Source organism: Leucopleurus acutus, assembly GCF_964270905.1.
Source record: "Leucopleurus acutus genome assembly, chromosome: 11".
NCBI classification, from domain to species: Eukaryota; Metazoa; Chordata; class Mammalia; order Artiodactyla; family Delphinidae; genus Leucopleurus; species Leucopleurus acutus.
Window position 1 is genome coordinate 39,684,174 of NC_139152.1, and position 20,622 is coordinate 39,704,795.

The 20,622-nt window shown below is 45.7% G+C and overlaps 1 protein-coding gene across 3 annotated transcripts in view; it reads left to right on the forward strand.

Annotated features, from left to right (window-relative positions):
- Positions 1 to 20,622, forward strand: part of PFKM (phosphofructokinase, muscle) — a 39,200-nt gene that overhangs the window by 10,183 nt on the left and 8,395 nt on the right. For 2 of the 3 annotated variants that reach the window (XM_082851124.1, XM_082851125.1), the window contains 10 exons: positions 6,778 to 6,870; positions 14,386 to 14,459; positions 15,313 to 15,390; positions 17,019 to 17,208; positions 17,437 to 17,602; positions 18,367 to 18,411; positions 18,831 to 18,939; positions 19,052 to 19,147; positions 19,410 to 19,502; positions 20,087 to 20,212. In XM_082851124.1, the coding sequence (XP_082707250.1) occupies positions 6,778 to 6,870; positions 14,386 to 14,459; positions 15,313 to 15,390; positions 17,019 to 17,208; positions 17,437 to 17,602; positions 18,367 to 18,411; positions 18,831 to 18,939; positions 19,052 to 19,147; positions 19,410 to 19,502; positions 20,087 to 20,212 (1,070 nt within the window). Of the gene's footprint in view, positions 1 to 3,594; positions 3,630 to 6,777; positions 6,871 to 14,385; positions 14,460 to 15,312; positions 15,391 to 17,018; positions 17,209 to 17,436; positions 17,603 to 18,366; positions 18,412 to 18,830; positions 18,940 to 19,051; positions 19,148 to 19,409; positions 19,503 to 20,086; positions 20,213 to 20,622 lie in introns of those variants that run through there. The other variant, XM_082851126.1, reaches the window with a different exon arrangement.

Consider the following 20,622-nt stretch of genomic DNA (forward strand, 5'->3'; position numbering starts at 1 on the left):
ATCACATCTTGGGTCACAAATCAAGCCTTGGTAAATTTAAGAAAATTGGAATCGTATCAAGCATCTTTTCCGACCACAATGCTATGAGATTAGAAATCAATTACCAGGAAAAAAGCATAAAAAACAATTCATCCAACAACAGCCAAATATAAATTTTTCTCAGGGTCACATGATTCACCCATACATATTCATACATTCATACATACATGATAACATATTTACCAAGCTAGACCACATTCTGGGCTATAAAAAACATCTTAACTAATTTAAAAGAACAGAAATTATACAATGGCTGGTTTCAGACCACAGTGGAATTAAACTAGAAATCAATAACAGAAAGATAACTGGAAAATCCCCCAATACTTGGAGATTAAACAACATACTTCTAAGTAAGGCATGAGTCAAAGAAAAAATCTCAAGGGAATTTAAATATATTTTGAACTAAATGAAAAACACAACTTATTAAAATTTGTTGGATACAGAGAAAGCAGTGCTTAGAGGGAAATTTATAGCCTTGGATATATATATCAGAAAAGAAGATGATCTAAATCTCTTATAGTTCCCTATGTTTCCATCTTGGGAAACTATAGGTGAAGAGTAAATTAAATCCAAAGTAAGCAGGAAAAAAAAAAAAAACCAAAAGAATTAGAGCAGAAGTCAATAAAATTGAAAACAAGAAATCAACAGAGAAAATTAATGAAACCAAAAGCTGGTTCTTTGAAAAGATCAATAACGTTAATAAATCCCTAGCTAGGGTAACTAAGAAGAAAAGAAAGAGGACACAGATTACTAATACCCAAAATTAAAGCGGGGACATCACTACAGATCCCATGGAAATTAAAAGTATAATACAGGAATACTATGAACAACTCTATGCCTACAAATTTGATAACCTAGATGGAAAGGACCAATCCCTTGAAAGACACAATCTGCCAAAATTCACACAAGGAGAAACAGATGATTTGAATATGCCTATATGTATTAAAGAAATTGAATTAATAATAATCTTCAAAAAAAGAAAGTGCCTTTTATGTACTTATTGGTTATTTGTATATTTTCTTTAGATAAATGTCTTTTCAAACCCTTGCCCATTTTTTTAATATCACAATTTTATTTGATATTTCATTGAACAGGATATATTTTTGAAATTAATAGACTTTATTTGTTAGAGAAGTTTTAGGCTTACAGAAAATTGAGCAGATTGCACAGAGAGTTTCCATATATCCTCTCTATTTTCTCCTCAGTTTCCCCTATTATTAACATCTTGCAGTGGTGTGGTATATTTGTTACAATTGTTGAACCAATATTGATACATATAATTGATTAAAGTCCATAGTTTACACTAGGGTTTACTCTTTGTGTTGTACAGTTCTGTAACTTTTGACAGATACATAATGTCATGTATCCTCCATTAGAGCATCACACAGAATCGTTTCACTGCCCTAAAAATCCCTTGTGTTCTGCCTATCTATTGCTCCATCTCTACTCCGAGCCCTTGGCAACCATTGATCTTTTCACTGTCTTTATAGTTTCACTTTTTCCAGAATGTCATATAGTTGGAATCATACATACGTAGCCTTTTCAGACTGGCTTATTTCACTAAGTTTGTATTTAAGCTTCCTCCATGTCTTTTCTTGGCTTGACGGGTCATCTTTTTTTTTAATTGCAATATTCCACTGTATGGATGTACGACAGTTTGATTATCCATTCACCTTTTGAGGGGCATTTTGGTTGCTTCCAGTTTCTGGCACTTATGAAAGCTGCTGTAAACACTCATGTGCAGGTTTTTGTATGGATATAGTTTTCAACTCATTTGTGTAAATATTTAGGAGTGTGATTGCTGGATCATATGGTAATACTATATTTAGCTTTGTAAGAAACTGCAAAACTATCTTTTAAAGTGACTGTACCATTTTGCATTTGCACCAACAAAGAATGAGAGTTCTTTGTTGCTCCACATTCTTGTCAGTATTTGGTATTGTCAGTTTTTTTTTCTCATTCTAATAGATTGTAGTGGTGTCTCTGTTTTAATTTGTGGTTCCTAATGATATATGATGTTGAGCATCATTTTATATGCTTATTTGCCATCTTCTGTCTTCTTTGGTGAGGTATCTGTTCAGATCTTTTGTCCATTTTTAAATTCGGTTATCTTTTTATTGTTGGGTTGCCAGAGTTACATATTCTCGATACCTGGTCCTTTATCAGATATATGATTTGCAAATATTTTCTCCCATTCCATGGGTTGTCTTTTCACTTTCTTTTTTTTTTTAAAATAAATTTATTTATTTGTTTTTATTTTTGGCTGTGTTGGGTTTTCTTTGCTGCGCGTGGGCTTTCTCTAGTTGCAGAGACTAGCGGGGGCTACTCTTCGTTGCGGTGTGCGGCCTTCTCATTGCAGTAGCTTCTCTTGTTGTGGAGCACGGGCTCTCGGCGCGGGCTTCAGTAGTTGTGGCGCACGGGCTTAGTTGCTCCGCGGCATGTGGGATCTTCCCAGACCAGGGCTCAAACCCGTGTCCCCTGCATTGGCAGGCAGATTCTTAACCACTGCGCCACCAGGGAAGCCCTGTCTTTTCACTTTCTTGATGGTATCATTTGCAGTACAAAAGTTAATTTTGTGTAGTCACATGGTTTTATCTCCTAGTCACTTGCATTCTTATTGTTTGTAGAATGTGCAGGTGCAGAGACGAAAGAAAGCAAGAGGAAGGGCAGTAGAAACAGCAAGGAGATGAGAGATGACTGTGGAGAGGCATTGAAACAAGGCATGGGTGGAGCAGTGGAAAGAGTAAAGAGGATCTGAGTAAAGGTTGCACCTCTTGCTGTGGTAGTATTGGACCTATGTTCCCAGAATGGATTCTGTTTGCTTTGTAGCCCAACAGATATGCTTGGTTCACTATCAGAATCCTGCACCCGCTTCTAGTGCAGTCTTGAGAATGAGGCTATCAAGGCAGGGGTCTTGCCTCTTAGTACTCTCATTCCTAGGTAGCTTCTCCGTATTTTCTCTGAGAAAGGTACATAAATGTAAAAGGAGTTTTTGAGGTCCCTCCATAGAAAATACCAGTGATCAATGTTCCTCAAGGGCAGGGATTCTGTTTCACTTGTCTTTTCATCTCTCAGAACCTAATACAAAACCTGGCACACAGACTTGCAATAAATGTTTGTTCAAAGAGTGATAGAGGTGGGAGACAATGGATAGGGCCAGAGAGGGAGGCTTATTATTGGCTGCGGAGGATGTTTGAATGCAAGGAGTCTCAGGCAGCCCCCGCTCGGAAAAAAAGTGTCTCTGATGACAACAAGGGAAGCAACTAAATAAATTCTGATTCCCACTGTACACAGGAGCTGATGGCTCCCGAGATAGATGCGGGGACTCCAGAACCCTCTGCGGAGTGAAGAGACTAAGCCGGTGTCACATTTGAGCTGTGTTCTTAGCGGGAGGGGGAAGGGGAGGAGAAAAGCGTCCAGGAGGAGGCGGAGCCTCCGGGCCAGCATCAGCTTAGTGGAGGCTGGAAAGGCTCTCCTCTTTCCCCTCCCCTGTTGCCTCCACCTGGCTCCTCCCCGTGTTCGCCAAGCTCCCCTCCCCCCTTCCCCAAGGACAATCTGCAAGGAAGACCGGGCGGAGGAGAGCTAAGACTGTAAGGCAAGAGGGGCCCTTGGGTAAAGAGCGAGGGGGAAAGCTGAGAGCGAGGTGGGAATGAACGTGCTGGGAGGAGGCGGTGGGGAGAACAGAAAGGAGCAGAAGGGAAAAAAAGAGGTGGCATAGCATCAGAAGAAGGAGCTGAGGCGGGGGATGGGTGAAGAATCCTAGCCCCTTCGCTCGGCTTGCACGCACTGCCCCTTTGCCTGGAAATCACGGATGGGTGGGTGGTATTCGGACCTAGTGGCCCTCGGCCGCCCGACTCCTACCCTGGCACTCATCCAGTTCAAATCAGTGCACCTAGAATGCTGCCACTCCAGTATTTCTCCCTCCCGCGTGCTTATCTCCGCACCTGTGATTTTATATATAGGTTTTAACATATCTGTTTCTACGTGTGTCACTGTTGATCTGTTTATTCATGAATCTGCTTGCATATCTGTGACTGGTGCTTCTATAACATAGAGGTGCAGAAGAAGAATTTGAGCTGTATTTTGCCGGTCCGCACTCCTAACCTTCCCCGTTTATGATGAATTCTCTCCCTCACTGAAGCCTCTGTGGGTGGAAGATCCCTGTATGGGTTTCTGCCAGTGATGAGCTCCCAGAGTGGCTGAGAAGAAAAAAACTCAGGGAAAAAGGGATCAGCATAGTACTCACATGTTTTGTTCTCTTCTTTCCAAAATTTTGCCTTCCTATTTGCAACCACTTAGTCTTTCTTTTTTTTGAGAACTGCAGAAATTTGCACAGGAACATTCTGGTTAAATAGGAGAGTGTTTCTATCTATGTGTGTTTGTATTCCTCTCATCTCACTGTTTGTCACTATCTTCTTTCTTAGGTCCTATTTGTATCTGTATGTGTTAGAAGTAGAGGGAATATAGAGGTACATCTGTATCCAAGCATATTTTAAAATTTTTCTATATTTGTGTGCATTTCCTGTTGTTTGTCAGTTCACTAGTGCTTTCGATAAGTGTTTATTGAACTCCTGTTCTTATGTGCATAGACTTCTTTAGGCTTTGGTAGGCCGTGGGAGAGTTTAAAAAATGAACATGATCCACCCCCCCCCCCACCCCGACCCCGAGGAATTTTCAGTCTAGTTGGGGAAAAGACTTTAGCAATCATTAGTCCAGGTGTCTGCAAACTTTTTCTGTTAAAGGCCAGATAGTAAATGTTTTAGGCTTTGCAGGCTATCAGGTCTCTGTCACAATAATCTCTTCTGCACAAAAGCAGCCATAGATAATATGCAAAAGAATGTGAGTGGTATGAGCACTGAAATCTGGATTTCATATAATTTTCACATGTCACGGAATTGTTTTTTCCACCACTTAAAATGTAAAGACTTTTCTTAGTTTGCTGCCATACAAAAACATTAGAAGGGCTTGATTTGGCCCATGGGCTGCAGTTTGCTGACTCCTTATCTAGTCCAACATTTCCAGTAAGTAAGAAGCAATTAAACTATCACATAAAGTAGTAATTAAGTGCTAAGTGAATGATCTGGTTTCAGACAATATGTGATTAGAGGAGGTCCAGAAAGAAGCCCTCCTTGACCTGTGGTAATCAGTGAGGGCTTAATAGGTTTAACAGGGATGTGACTAGGACGGGCCTTAAATAATGGAGTAGGATATTGATCTGTGGAAAGAACCAGGGTGGCCTTCCGGACAAGTGATGCAGTGTGCACAGGCACAAAAGTGGGGAGGAACAAAGAAATGTTCAGGTGATAACGGAGCAGAGAATTCATGGGAGCAAAGGTTGAAACTCTAGGCAAGAGTTAGATCATGGAAGTTTGAATGCCGACCCAAAAAGTTTGGGTTTATCTGTCAGCACTGATTATATGTAGCATGTCTGTGAATCTGTGTTTGTTAACAGCACTATGTGTGTTTCTGTATGTTTTTCTTCATGAGTGTCTCATTGCATGTATTTTATTGGCATGTGTGTGGATCTGTATGTGACCTATGTCTTTATCAGCAGCTACCCTGATTGCCCTGGGTTCACAGCAGAAACATGAGCTGTATTAAAAGGTCATCAGCTCCTGTTGGTGTGAATGAATCCTCCCTCCACCGAGGCCTCAGGGGCCTATGACCTTCCCATGGAGGTTTATTTTGTGTCTCAAATAGAGTGGAGAAGGGAAGCACAAGCAGAGGGAGACCAGCTATTGTAATAAGCAATTCAGGTGGAAAGAGGCAGTGAGGACAGAAAGGAAGAGAAGGATAAGGGAAGATAATAAGAAGGAAGAATAATAGGGTTTGGTAACCGTTTTGATTCTGAGAGTAAAGAGGAGATAAATTTAAAAAATAACAGATTTTAGCCCGGATAACTGGGAGAGTGATGATTCCATTGGCATTTTTATGGATACAAAAGTAGGTCTTTTGTTTTCCTTTGAGAGAGAGAAGCCCTAAAGACAAAAATATGAAGGTGTTCACATATCACGTGTACATATCTGTGTATATGTGGCAGTGATTTTGTGTTACTCTTCCCATTTGATAGTATTTAGTGTGAGGAACAAGGCCTGAAGATAAAGGATCAAGAGATGCTTAGGAGGCAGAGACCCTGAGAGGGATGGGAACAGCCAGAGCAAGTCCCTAACCATTCCTGAGCCTGAACCATTGTTTTGCCCGAGCTCCAATGTGCCTCTATAACCTCAAACTCCTGTTCTAGCTTAGCCCAATTCCATCACACCCGACCCTAATCTTCACCATAACCCACCCTGCCCTTGCTTTTCTGCTTCCACTTTGCTAGTTTTCAGTGCCCCAAGCCTCATCTGATTCCTATCCGCTGCAACAGCCCTTCCCTTCTTTAAAAGGGAGGAATCTTTGAGGCTAACTTAACTTTTTCCTTTCTCATTTCTGTTCAGTCACCCACCCTTCTCCTTGACCTTAGCTCATTCTCCAAATAGGCTCCAATTGGGGTGGGAGGGATTAGCGAGGATTTTTGCAGTCTTGGGCTTGATTTCTGTGACATTTCAGCTTGTCACTCTGTGGGGTGTGGCTCTCTTCTGGAGGAAGTCCAAAGATCCCAGGCTGCAAAGCTCAGACTCAGTGCAGTGGGAGAGCCTGACTGAGGTGGCTGTAGCCAGTCTAACAGAGCCATCATCCCCTGAGCTCATAGCACCTTGATCCCGCTGTGTCTTAACTGGCCATTCTCTTGAATTCTAGAGTGGATCATGACCCATGAAGAGCACCATGCAGCCAAAACCCTGGGGGTTGGCAAAGCCATCGCCGTGTTAACCTCCGGTGGCGATGCCCAAGGTAAGGAGGAGGGCCCAGCTTGGGGGGAGACGAAAGCCGTGGCTTGGAGGCTGCCTTGAGTTTCCTCACTTCCCTAGCCTGTAGAACAGAACTATCCTCCTGAAGATCCTCCTGCTGTAGATTCACACTGGAACCTTGGGCTTCCCTAAAACTCTGTCAGGTCTAAGTCCACAAGTGCTTTTGGATTTCATTTGCTCCACTTTTATTTACTTAAGTCTCCATAAATCATCTTTCCAAGTTTCTCTGAAGATTTGGGACCATTTGGTCCTTTGGTACCTAGAAAACTGGTGTTTTCTCAAGCAACATTGGAAAGAAATAGACTAAAGAGATAAAATTGTTGAGGGGGCGGTAGGTGGATTCACTTCAAGTACGTTGGAAATGATGGGGAAAGGAGGAGATTTGGCATTGGTATTTGGTGGGCCCTAGTGAATCTTCAGGTACCAGTTCTGATGTCTGCAGAGCTCCTGCACTGTCCAGGGTTAGGTGCCTCACTCTTACAGCACAGTTCCTTCTACTAGGCACACTTCGGCGTCATTCTGTCATTCTCTGGCCTTTCTTCCCCTTCCATTCCTTTAACCCTTGAACAGATGGAACAGCAGCAGTTAATCAGTACATATCCAAGGGGGTGGGGCAGAAAGCAAAGCCAGAGAGAACCGTCTCTGGGTTGAGTCCAAGAAACCTAGGAGTCAGAAATATCAGGTATATGGAAAGATGAAGTGGCAGATAGGGGATGTGGTGTTTTTTTCTCAATTTATTATTTATTTATTTTTACTGTTTTCCCGCTTTGGTGTACGTTCTTGTATATCGTAATTTGTGATGTGTTGAAGAGAGGCAGAATTTCTTTGAAAGGGATACTAGGACATGGAGACTGTGATGAGAAAAAGAGAGAAAGAAGGGGATCTCAGCTAGCCTCCCCTTCCCTCTGCTCCACTCTCCCTAGGCTTTCCTAGACTTTGTGTCAAGCACCCACTTTGTATAGTGCCCTGTCCTGTGTGTTGTGGAGAAGTTGATTTCCTTCGGGAACTTTAATGAGGAAAGATATCATACATTACTAGAATTCTTACGTAAGGCACATAAATAAAAATAATCAAGTGTGTCTTAACCAAGTAGAATCCACTTACGTAATGAAATGATAGGCGTTGGTTGGATTAACCAGGGAAAAGTTCATGAAAAAGATAGATTTCAAGAAACTGAACTCTTCATTTAAGTAAAGTGCTTAGAATAGTACATGATGCAATAAATGCATTACTAATTAAATAAAAAGTGAATTGTTGAGCATCTGCTGTGTGCCAAACAGGATGGTAGGCACTAAGGCTACATCAGTGGAAAAGTCACACACCATCTTTGCTCTTATAATCCTTCTTATTAGTATATTAGTTAAGCGAGACTTTAAGTATATTTTAAACTAATGTTTATAACTGTGATATGTATTATGAACAGGAGAACGCTCTAATGAGGAAACAGGAAGGAGGGCACAGAGGCCTGAGTTTAGGAATAGGAGCCAGATTCGGAATGCAGAGCCCTCCTTGAGGCTGTAGAGACTGCTGCCCTGGCTTCTGTTGCTTCTCTCTCCTCTCCTGGAAAGAATCCCATGCCAATAATGAGTTCTTCAACAGGAACTCTGAGTGTTGATCCTAAAGCCTTGGTAGGATGGCCTGTGGAATTGGATTGTCAGGTTAGGGGAAGTGAGAGCCTGCTAAAAGATCCAGATGGAGCACACAGAGTTCTGCATTTATGAAAAAGTAGAGCTTCCTGGAAAGGGAAAGAGGCTAAAAAAAAAAAAAGGTCTAAGATTTAACGTGGGTCCAAGAGCAGCAGAGCCCTCTCAGCTTCTGATCCTGAGCAGAGAGACCCTCTTATTCTAGAGATGCCCATCACCCACTTTAAGGGAAGGATCGTCTTCTGTGGAGGCAGGGGCTATTGATAAGCTCATTTCTGGAGGGCCCAACTGGACTGACGCCTATGGGATTCTGTGACAGGCACAGTGTACCTAGGGAAACACCCCACTGTGAATCCCCATAACATCACAGGTGCATGTCAGTAGGGACTGAGAGCGGTAGAGGATGGAATTCTAGGGAGGAAGGAAGCAAAACAGAAAACTCAAAGTAGAGCTGAGAGGTCCCAACTGAGAGAGCAGCTCAAATGCAGAAGTGACCTTCCTGGAGATGGGTTTGAGGGGCCCTAGTTCTCACAGGGAAAGGGCACAGAAAGGTTTTTCCCTAGAGGCTGTGGGACACATGGGAAAGTGAGTTTGGGCTCTGTAAGATCAAGAGGGGCCTCAGCTCTGTCATTCCCTGAACTTAGCAAGGCTAGTAACCTCTTAATGTAGAAGAGTGGCCAGGAATCAGACATCCTGAACTCAGAAACTGGGCTGATTAGATACCAAATCCTAACTCCCTTTCCAGCCCAGAAGTGGTCCAGTCCTCTTAAAACCATGCTACATTTGGCCTTATGAAATCGGCATATTCTGCTGGAGAGGACCTCAGTCATCTACTCTATCCCTCTGTCTCCAGACAGGCAGTCCATTCCAAATGCATGTTTATCCTATTTTTAAAGGTTCATAGGAGGAGGACTCTATTCCCTCTCTGGATTGCTGTTGTAAGATTTACAATTTTTAATTGCATATCCATCAGAAAGTATAATTCACATCTAACAAACATTTGCTCCTCATGTCCTTTATTTCTTATTTAATGTTCAGTTAGGGTAGAAAGAAACTTTTCAGCAAAAAGGTAGTGACCAAGACATACATTGTTTCTTCTTCTATCTCATGTCTTAGAGGCCCATCACCCCTAGTTCTCCCTAAAGCCTCTTCCCAACAGGCTGTAATTGGAGACTCCAAAGTATGTGCGTCTGATGCTCTCCAGAGCCCCTCCTGGCTGTACCCAGAGTACCCACTGGATGGTGCCTGTAATCTTATCCTTCATCTTGCTTCTAATAAGTCAGACAGCTGCTCATAGAGGGTTATTTAGGGCAACATGGAGCAGCCAAAGACTGGCCTGGGACCAGAAGAGGCCAGTGATGTTAAGTAGGAGAGCCCAAAGAATTCCTGGGGGGGCTTCCCTGGTGGCGCAGTGGTTGGGGGTCCGCCTGCCGATGCAGGGGACACGGGTTCGTGCCCCGGTCCGGGAAGATCCCACGTGCCGCGGAGCGGCTGGGCCCGTGAGCCATGGCCACTGAGCCTGCACGTCCGGAGCCTGTGCTCCGCAGCGGGAGAGGCCACAACAATGAGAGGCCCGTGAACCTGCAAAAAAAAAAGAGAATTGCTGGGGCTTTCTAGTGTAAGCTATCTATACAGCCCAGTTTGTGATTTCTAGGGAACTAGGGGTTTGAGACACAGGCACAGAGGCACGAAAGGGGTCCTAAAACTCGATTTCTAGGGAAACACTCAGATATCCAATTCAGAGGCAGGAAGGATGACCTCTGGAGGTTGATACGGTTGAAGTGAGAAGGCAGAGGGAGGAGAAAAGAGAATCTTCTTATGGGATTTCTCTTCTGCCCAATGGATTTGGATATTTCCTGTCCACCATCTGTTGTTTGCTTTACACTTAAAACCTTTTAAGTGATTTGTTTTCCTTAAATGTTTTCTCCCTTACTCTTGCTCACCTCCGGAGCAGGAAACAGCATTCCAGCCTATATGTTTCAGAAGGTTTTTTCCTTACTTCTTAAGATTACAGATATATACTCCGGGACTCCAGGTAGCCGAAAGAGAATTCCATAGGCCTTGTGAAAGTCTAGAAAATAAATAAACAAACAATAGTTTCGTATCTGTTCTGATCTTTTTAAGTTGAATTTATTCATCTTTCCTAAAGCACTGATGGCTTTGTGTTGACTCTAACCTTTTCATACACACAGGCTTTTCCTAAAGCTTCTGAGAAGCCCCCTTCCTTTACAGATTTTTGTTTTGATTCGTTTAAGTCCTTCAATTAGACTTCTAGACTTCATGGGGCTTTGCCTTAGTGATGTCATAAGTAAGTTTTCTTCTTTTTTTTTTAACATCTTTATTGGAGTATAATTGCTTTACAGTGTTGTGTTAGTTTCTGCTTTATAACAAAGTGAATCAGCTATACATATACATATATCCCCATATCCCCTCCCTCTTGCGTCTCCCTATCCCACCCTCCCTATCCCACCCCGCTAGGTCATCACAAAGCACGGAGCTGATCTCCCTGTGCTATGCGGCTGCTTCCCACTAGCTATCTCTTCTACGTTTGGTAGTGTATATATGTCCATGCCACTCTCTTCACTTCGTCCCAGTTTACCCTTCCCCCTCCCCGTGTCCTCAAGTCCATTCTCTATGTCTGCGTCTTTATTCCTGTCCTGCCCCTAGGTTCTTCAGAACCTTCTTTTTTTCTTTTTTTAGATTCCATATACATGTGTTAGCATACGGTATCTGTTTTTCTCTTTCTGACTTACTTCACTCTGTATGAGGTAAGTTTTGACATCATTGCTCACCAATGACCTCTTGTTGGCAAGCCCAACCTTCTCGTCCTCACCTTAGATCAATTATCAGATGCATTTGGCAATGTTCCCACTTCTTGAAACTGTCTCCTTTGGCTTCCAAGACATTGCTAAGTCCTGGTTCTCCTCTTGCCTTTCTTGCTAGTTAATTTTCATCATGGAACCCCTGTTAGTTTTCATCATGTTAGTTTTAGTTTTAGTTTAGTGTTAGTTAGTGTTAGTGTTAGTTTTCATCATGGAACTCCTCTTTCTCTGCCCATTCCTTCAATGTTGGTTTTCCTCAGGGTTCCATTCCTTGCCCTTTTCCCTTCTAATTTTACATATTTTCTTGAGACAGTCTCTTCCAAGTCCACATCAATGTTCCACAAGAACTTCAAACTCAACAGATCCAAATATAAATATATCAGCCCCACCCCTACCTTCCCGAACCAAAAGCCGCCTCTGCTCAGTTAACTGCACCACCGTTTTCCCCGTGGCCTAAGCCAGTCACGGGACAGCTCCTCCTTCCTCTCCAACACCTTGAAATCTAATCACATGGCCGATTAGATGGAAGTCCTGTTGCTTCTGTTTCCTAGGCGTCTCTTGTCCAGTATCTCTGTTTTGTCCTAAATGCCACTCTCCCAGTCTAGGCCCTCATCGTTTTTGTCTAGGCTGCCATCTAACCCTAGTGTCACCTTTTTCATTCTGTCTTTCACATTGCTGCCAGAGTGATCTTTCTGATACTTAAATCTCATCATGTTCCACCGCTCTCAAAGTTCTTCAAAGATTCTCTGTTGCTTGCAACTTTTTTTTAAGGTTACAGACCCCTTTAAGAATCAAGTGAGGGACTTCCCTGGTGGTCCAGTGGTTAAGACTCCATACTTCTACTGAAGGGGCTGCAGGTTTGATCCCAGGTCCGGCGGGGAACTAGGATCCCGCATGCCATGCGGTACGGCCAAAAAAAAAAAAAAAAAAGAATCAAATGAAAGTTGTGGACCTTCTTCCAAAAGAAATGCCTGTGCCCACAAAGATTTTCATATAGTTTCATGGGGTTCATGGATTCCCTGAAACTATCACCCATGGATCCCCAGTCAAGCCCTGGCCTTCAGAATAAAAGCCAGACTTCCTCGCTGGGCACACAGGTGCCTGCCCATCTGTGTAGCTTCATCTCGCCGTCATTGTACATTTTATTCTTTATAATACTGAATTTCCTAAGGTTATTTCTTGACCCTCACCTTTATCTGTGCTATTCCTCCGTCTATAACATGCTCCCCAAATTCATCCACCTAGCAAAAATATTTGAAAGGAAATTATCCTTTAGGCCTCAGGACAAATGCTGTGTTTTCTGTATCACCTTCCCCGGCTTCCTCCTGGCAGCGTAGATGTTCCTTTTCCTTGTCCCCCCTGCACTTTGTACAAATCCCCTCCATATGGATCCAATTTGGGATAACACTATAATTCTCCCCAAGTCTTGAGGACCATTCCTGAGTCCTTTATCTTTGTATCCCCAGACTCTCTATCATTCCGTGATGCGTACCCAGTGCCTACATAGTGTCAGGAGCATGAGAGGTATTTAATAAATATTTGTTCAGTAAGTGAATGAACCTTCAATTTAATTTGGAGCTTGTCGCCATGTAGTACCAACCTTTGTCAGCCTGCAAACAAACAAAACCCCCAAAGAGACATTCTGGTCTTTTTGATTCTATTCCATTCCAGATAGCTTTGGATAATGCAGTAGTTTGTCATGGATTTTAGTCTGCTGCTGCAGACTTTTCCAGTTACTGACTTCTCTGGTGCTCACTGATATATGATATTTCCCCAGGCAGGGTTAAGGACCCTATGAATAGATTTTAGATTGAAACAAAAAATGTGTAATGTATACAGGGGTGTCTGAGGGAGGGTGATTAAAGTGGTTCACAAGAAGCTGATCCATCGCAGCATCGCCTCCTCACATTACAAGGTAAGACAGGGTTGCCAGGATCAAGACCCAGGAACGTCTCACCAGTGAGGCTGTGCTGAGCACAGTAAGCAGTGGCATCGTTTCTACTGTGGAGGTCTTCACAACCATGTGTTGTGTGTTGAGACAGGTCAGCTCCTCCCCATACTCTTGGGAGAGAGTTCTTGTCATTGAGTAGCTACTAGGAGAAGGATGGTACTCACATGGGAAAAGGAGGAAAGGCTCTCCTCTCTGTTTCATCCCTAATTGTTTCTCCCAGTGGAAACAGAATAATTGGCAGTGTGATTTGTAAGTTCCTCATACACATGTTACACACAGGGTCACAGGAGAAGATCAGTGCGGGAGAAGGAGAGCATAGAGCCTCCACAAATTCTGTCTGCACACTTGGTCACAACCTCTTCTGGTAGTTTGGGAGCCAGAGAATCTCAGTGTGTGGTGCACACTGGAACATACACCAACTCAATGACACTAAAAAGCTGTGTGTGTGTGTGGAGACTGGGAGAATCCGCCGGCCAGTAATTGTTGTGCTCAAGAACAGCTTGTGAATGGTCAGGTCACTGAGCCCCAGAGAGCCATGTCTTTGTCCTGAAAAGCCTATACAAGCTGGATACCTAGATTCAATGCAGAAGGCAAGGAAAAGCCTCGTACAGACATTGGGATTAGCATGGAGGTCAGCAGTGTTGATTGAGACATTTAGGATTTGGATTAAAAGCTGAGCTCGTCCCAGCTCTGTGACCTCGACCTCTTTGAACTTCAGTTTCCAAATCTGTAGAATGGAGGCAACTCCAGAGCTGTGGATAGGATTAAATGAGTTGGCGATCGACAAGCATCTAGCAGCATCTAACCCCACAATAAGCATTCAGGATTATTATCCCCCAGATTGCCCTGGCAAGGAAAGGTCTTAGGAAAGATGGGGTTTGGGGGGGAGGGGAGAGGAATGGAGGTAACTTGTGCTATATTAACATTGAATGAAGTAACTCAGCGTTAGTGGTGAGGCCAGAAGAATTGGATGAGAGGATTCTAGATTCAGAGAAAAGCCTTAGAAGAGGACTGTCTCAGATCCTAGAGTCCAGGGCTGCGTTTCTTAGGATAACCTCTCTCTGACACTTTCCTCCTTGCAGGTATGAATGCTGCTGTCAGGGCTGTGGTTCGAGTTGGCATCTATACTGGTGCCCGTGTCTTCTTTGTCCATGAGGTTGGTTCTCTGCTCTGCTCCCCATTATTCTTTCTCTGGTTTCTCCTCCCCCTCCCCACCCTCTTTCCTTACCTCCCAGTTATGTTGCTGTGTCTGGTTAGTCTTGGTTCCCTGTCTTCACAAGTCACCCCTCCCCACTCGGGGCTCCAGTAATGACGGTGGGTCCCAGGGATCTGCAGGCTGGGTCCTCGTGTTGCCTATTCGATTTAAAGTAAGAAGTAGCTCTGTCCTCCCTTTACTTCCCCCAAGAGAAGGTGAAATGCGTTAGTATTTCACAGCAAATTCAATACATCCAGAGACAGGGCCCTAGGAGGGACAGAGCCCTAGAGTCCCACTGTGTTTCTGCAGTTTGCCTTACTTTCTGAGGTTCTAAGTCCTCTTTGGTTCCCTCCTCTCCTTTTCCTCTCATCCTTTATCCACTCTTCTTTCCATAAGGTCTGTCTGCCTTTCTTCTCTCAAACGTTATAGTCTCTTATCTTTTCAAGTCACATTTATCTCCCTTTCTCCTTCCAACGTACCCTTCTTTTCTTCCTCCATTGTTGGTTATCAAAACCATCTGTCGTCTAGTTCCCCTGGGAGGAAATGGGATGAACCAAAAATAAGAGGAATCAAGATCAAATATTAGGAAGGGCATTCTGATGTTTAGAGAATGAGAGAAACTAGAAGAGGGTATTGAAAAAGCTGACGTCTCCTTCCTTGGACTGTGTTATTCTCAGGAGCACCCAGGCGTCAGTAATGGGAGGCGGGATGGGTGACTTGATTCTCAGAGAACCTCTTCCCAGGGACTTGGTCTTAATCCTGGGGGTTTGGGGGAAGCCTAGCAGAGGCTGAATGGGTGTAATGTACCCCACAGGGTTATCAAGGCCTGGTGGATGGTGGAGATAACATCAGGGAAGCCACCTGGGAGAGTGTTTCGATGATGCTTCAGCTGGTATGTTCCAGAGGATTCCTGTCCCGTGTTTGTCCTGTTCTTGTCTCACCCCTACTTGGATTGGGGCTCGTGGTTTCCTGAATTCCCTGCCATGTGGTTTGATAAGAAGGGATTCTGTGACCAGAGAGGGGCTATGTTTGTCCTTTACTCTTTACATTTGAAAACATCACCCTGGTTTCCTGGGGCGGGATGGAGGATTGGGGGTGTGATCACAGGACACTTTGCTCTTTATAGAAAGGTCAGAGGCAAGACTTGAGGAACTGGCACGTAACAGGTCCTGCTCTGGAGTCACAGGGAAGATCAGGCCCTGAAAATAACCTCACCAGAGGACTGGAGCCAGAGCCAGAGTAGAGCTGAAGTTTGCCAGTCCTCATGTGATGACGATGAGGTGACCTGATACCAGACCTTTTAAGGAAGGAAGGAACCGAGAGAGCGTTTTAGAGTTTAAAGAAGACTCTAGGATGATTTCTATTGTATCCACAGCCCTTTTTGCTACTTTCTCTACGTCATTCTATACTCATCTTCTGATTTACTGAAAAATCTGCACATTACATTTGTATCCTCACTCTTTACCTCAATCCCCTAAAAAAAAAAATCCATGGGAAGAAATTTAATGAGCAGCACTTTGTGAAGTTTTATACAGGCAATGGTGCCTTCATAAAGTGGTCTGAGAATGAGCCAGGATTCTCCATCAATACCCCTGAAGTCATGGATGCCAGGAGTTCATATGATTTGTGAAAACCCTAAGTGTACTTTCCTCTCTTGGGGTGTCTACAAGCTCCTGGGGATTTAGGGCTTTCCATATTCAGAGCAGTTTTTCCTGTGAATGCCTGGGTCTTGTGGCTCCTCCCACTAGCACACAGATCCCCAGGCGCAAAGGGGAAAGGATTAGCGGTGCCTTGTCCCTGTTGAAGTCACTGCTGCTGCTTCTTACACGTCTAAGATGGGAAAGATGGAGATTATTTCAGAAGCCTACAGATACGTGTGTATTCCTAATTCTCTTTAGGACAGTCACAGTGACAAAGCCTTCAGTGGAATGGGCCCATCTTAGCAGTCTTCTAAGAAGTGTAGCAGAACATGGGAATGACCCTGTGATACTTCAGCCAGCACCATCTCGCCTTCCTTTAGAAGGGGCCAGAAACAGAACAAAACAAAACAAAAACCAACTCAGTGAACTACAAGGAGGTTAAAAACAGGGAAAGCTCTGGGTAGGCCCATGCAAACCAAGCTGAAAATTAAGATAAAGTGAACAATCTTGAATGCAGTCAGAGGAGTTAGGCAGATGAAGTAGAAACGTGTCTGAGGCAATCAAGACTCGCATGTCTTCTATTAATAGCTAAGCTTGTACAGTCACGTACCCTCAGACAACAGAGTTAAACATCAGTATTCGTGACTCCGGAATTTGAAACTCATGTGAACTTCATTCATCCTTTTCATGAAGAATAAAACTTCAAAACCACACACACACGAAAGAAGGGGCCAGTGACTGTTCAGGATGTCAGGGGACTTCCTAGGGAGCCACGTGGTGATGCCAGCCCATCACAGCGTTGGGATAGGGCAATCTTAGCGTGTTGAGCCCAAATTTGGCCACGTCACCTGGGGAGCTGACTCCCACCTCTTCCCCAAAGGGAGGCACGGTGATTGGAAGCGCCCGGTGCAAGGACTTTCGGGAACGAGAGGGCCGGCTCCGAGCTGCCCACAACCTGGTGAAGCGCGGGATCACCAACCTGTGCGTCATTGGGGGTGACGGCAGCCTCACCGGGGCCGACACCTTCCGCTCTGAGTGGAGTGACTTGTTGAGCGACCTCCAGAAATCAGGTGAGACGTTGCTCTCGTGAGTGTGGTTTCTGCGTATGGGCACACACACACGCCTTTCCCTCCCATGGAAGAAAATTGTTGCCCAGACACAGAGGGCCGTCTTTGCCCTCTTTTATCTGCCATTGTCAACAGCTGCCATTGGCTGCAGCCCCTTTGCTCTCCAGTCACCTGCTCCCTAGCATGCCAGGGACCTCACCCAGTGCCTCCTGCTTTGCTTCCCCTTGTCAGGTAAGATCACAGCGGAGGAGGCTGCAAAGTCCAGGTACCTGAACATTGTGGGTCTGGTTGGCTCAATTGACAACGACTTTTGCGGCACTGACATGACCATTGGCACTGACTCTGCCCTGCACCGGATCATAGAGATTGTAGATGCCATCACCACTACCGCTCAGAGGTGAGGGCCCAGTGGGAGGAGGCGTGGGAGGGTGGCGCTGGGACAGACCAACCAGCTGGGGACTAGAGAAGATGAAAGTGCTTGAGCTATGGTGACTACAGTGACCAGTTTTCTGGGACCAGAACATTGTTTTTAACTAAAAATTATCCCTAGAGCACTGAATTGCACTGCTCTATAGATGCCATAAGACCTGCCTCTGGCCACTATCTACCCACTGTCCAAATGTGTCGCTCTGAGGTCTTTAATACCTGTGGGGTCTCCTAAATGATTAAAATGATTTGTCTAAATGATTTATCTCCAGACTGAGACAAATCCAGGGAGCCCCAAACCTTTCCAACCGTGTCACAGAGATAGTAGTGGCCATTACGCCGCTGCTCAGAAGGGCAGGGACTCGGGAAGCAGTGCAGGAGAATGGGAGGGCGGGGCGGGTGACAGTCTCCTGCAGGTTGGTCCTGGAGGATTCAAGGTTAGTGGAGTCCTCCCTCCGATTCTTTTCCCTTCGCTCCTTCCCTTCCCAGGCCCCCTCCTTCCCAGGCACAGAGCCTCAGTACTGTCACCTTTTTCTGTGGTGTTTTCTCAGGCCTGGGACACCCTGTGGCTAAAGTGTTTACCCTGCGTCTTCCAAGTGTCTCAGGAGACCTGCTAGAAAGCCCACGGCGTAAATGCATCTTGCCGAGAGGTTCCTTGGCCTCAGTGTGGGTGGGGGCTTGGTCCTGGCCGTAGGGCCGCTTGGACTGTGCAAGCCCTATGTCTGTCTCTTACAGCCACCAGAGGACGTTTGTGTTAGAAGTGATGGGCCGGCACTGTGGGTAAGATCCCCCACCTTGACTCGTTTATGCCATGGACCAGGCAATAGCCCTTTCCTCTTCCCCGGGGAGTCCAGGGAGGCCTCCCAGTGGTGGCAGATTGGAGGTGTACACACTCCTCTTGGGGTGGCTGCCTTTCCCCGTCTCCACCCAGCCTCCCTTACATCCCACACATGCGCGTGTGAAAGAGCAGACAGCGCTCTGAGATGGGGAGCCGCTGTGGCCGGTGAGCGTGGATAGAGGGGCTCTTCAGGGACAGAATCCCGCTGATTAGCGGAACCAGTGGGGCTCTTCCCCTCGCCCCAAGAATGAAACGGGCTCCTCAGACCTTTCAGTGGCTATGGGACTAGGCCTTGTCAGGAACGGGAGAGGCTGTTGGTGGAGCGTAGCTCCTGGCGCGACGCTTCTGGCTCTTGTCTCAGATACCTGGCCCTTGTCACCTCTCTGTCCTGTGGGGCCGACTGGGTGTTTATTCCTGAGTGTCCGCCAGATGATGACTGGGAGGAGCACCTGTGTCGCCGGCTCAGCGAGGTACCGGCGCCTTATTTCGCCCTTTGAAACCCCTCGCCCTGCTCTGCCGCTGATCCCTTTCCTGTCCAGCAGTTTCATAACACTGACCATTTTTTCCTTTGTTCTTGACCAGACCAGGAACCGTGGTTCTCGTCTCAACATCATCATTGTGGCTGAGGGTGCGATTGACAGAAACGGGAAACCAATCAGCTCAGAAGACATCAAAAATGTTAGTATGAAAGGAGCCAGAGAGGCCTTGACGCCTTACCCATCCTGGCCCCACTGCCTGGTGGTTTCTGAGTCTCCCCTGAGTCCTGCACGTCTCTCCCCAGCTTTCCTGCCCCCTGGTTTCCTCCCACCTAGGAATCATTACAAAATAAGAGGCTAAGTCATCCTTGGTTTATCTAGGTCCCTGCTTGTTTAGGGACCTTGACTTTAGGTCTAGGTCCTTGACTCTGTATCTCTCTCTGCCCCTCCCTTGATCCCTTCAGCTGGTGGTCAAGCGTCTGGGATATGATACCCGGGTCACCGTCTTGGGGCATGTGCAGCGGGGCGGGACACCGTCGGCCTTTGACAGAATCCTGGTAAGTCATGGGGCTCTGGGGTCCTCACCGTAGAGCCCTCAACCTGCTGTCCTTTCCCAGCAGGACAGTGCTTCACCAGCACAGGGGCTTCAACCGTCGCTCATGCCACCCTGCTACCAGACTCTGGACTGCAGTGGCCCTTGACCCATTCCCATGTGCTCAAGAGTTCTCTTTTGTTGCAGAAAATGTTGGGAAACGATATGCTCCCCTAAGGTCTGATATCTTAGAGCTTTGAGCATGAGTGCAAGTATTAAGATCTAACCTCCGATACTAGAGTTTGTACCCTCTTATCCTACTTTCATCAGGAAGGGAATATTATTCAGCCCCAGTAATCCCCTTGATTACTATAGTGGATATGTTTCTCTGGAACCAGGTAGAATCCTTGGGGTTCAGGTGGCAAAAGGATGAAGAGTCATCAAGCTTTAGACAAAATCTGGGTCAGGAGGTAAAGCCCAGTGAGTTCTTGGCCACAGTCCTTAAATGCGGAACTCAACTCGTGATTTGGAAAGGGCCTTGAATGCCCAGGTTCTCTAGGCCAAGACTAGATGGGGAGGCTTGAACCAGACTGTCTTTGCTCCCTGCAGGGCAGCAGGATGGGTGTGGAAGCAGTGATGGCACTCTTGGAGGGGACCCCGGACACCCCAGCCTGTGTGGTGAGCCTCTCTGGTAACCAGGCTGTGCGCCTGCCCCTCATGGAGTGTGTCCAGGTGGTGAGTACTGACCCCAGCCTGCCTTCCTGCCATCCCCAAACCCGCCTCTGAGCTAATGGGGAAAGGGAGTAGCTGCCGAGGCTCCCAGGGCGGGGGCAGGTGGAGAGGTGGCGCAGCACAGGGAGAGGCGTGTGGGGAAGGCAGACGATGGGCTTTGTGCAGGAGCTGTCACCTCTCTACCTAAGCCTCAGTTTTCCCATCCTCCAGATGTCGCTAAAGAAGATGCGAAACTCTGCATCCTACCTAGTAATGAGACCATGCACTCTCTCTCCAAACTTATTAAAAGCAGGGGAATACTATTGAGGTCTGGCTGGGTAGCTTATCCCTCTCTCTGATTTCTCCCTTGAACATGTTTCTCTGAACCAACATGAGGTTGCTAAGAAACACTCACCTCGAGGGTGAGTATAAGG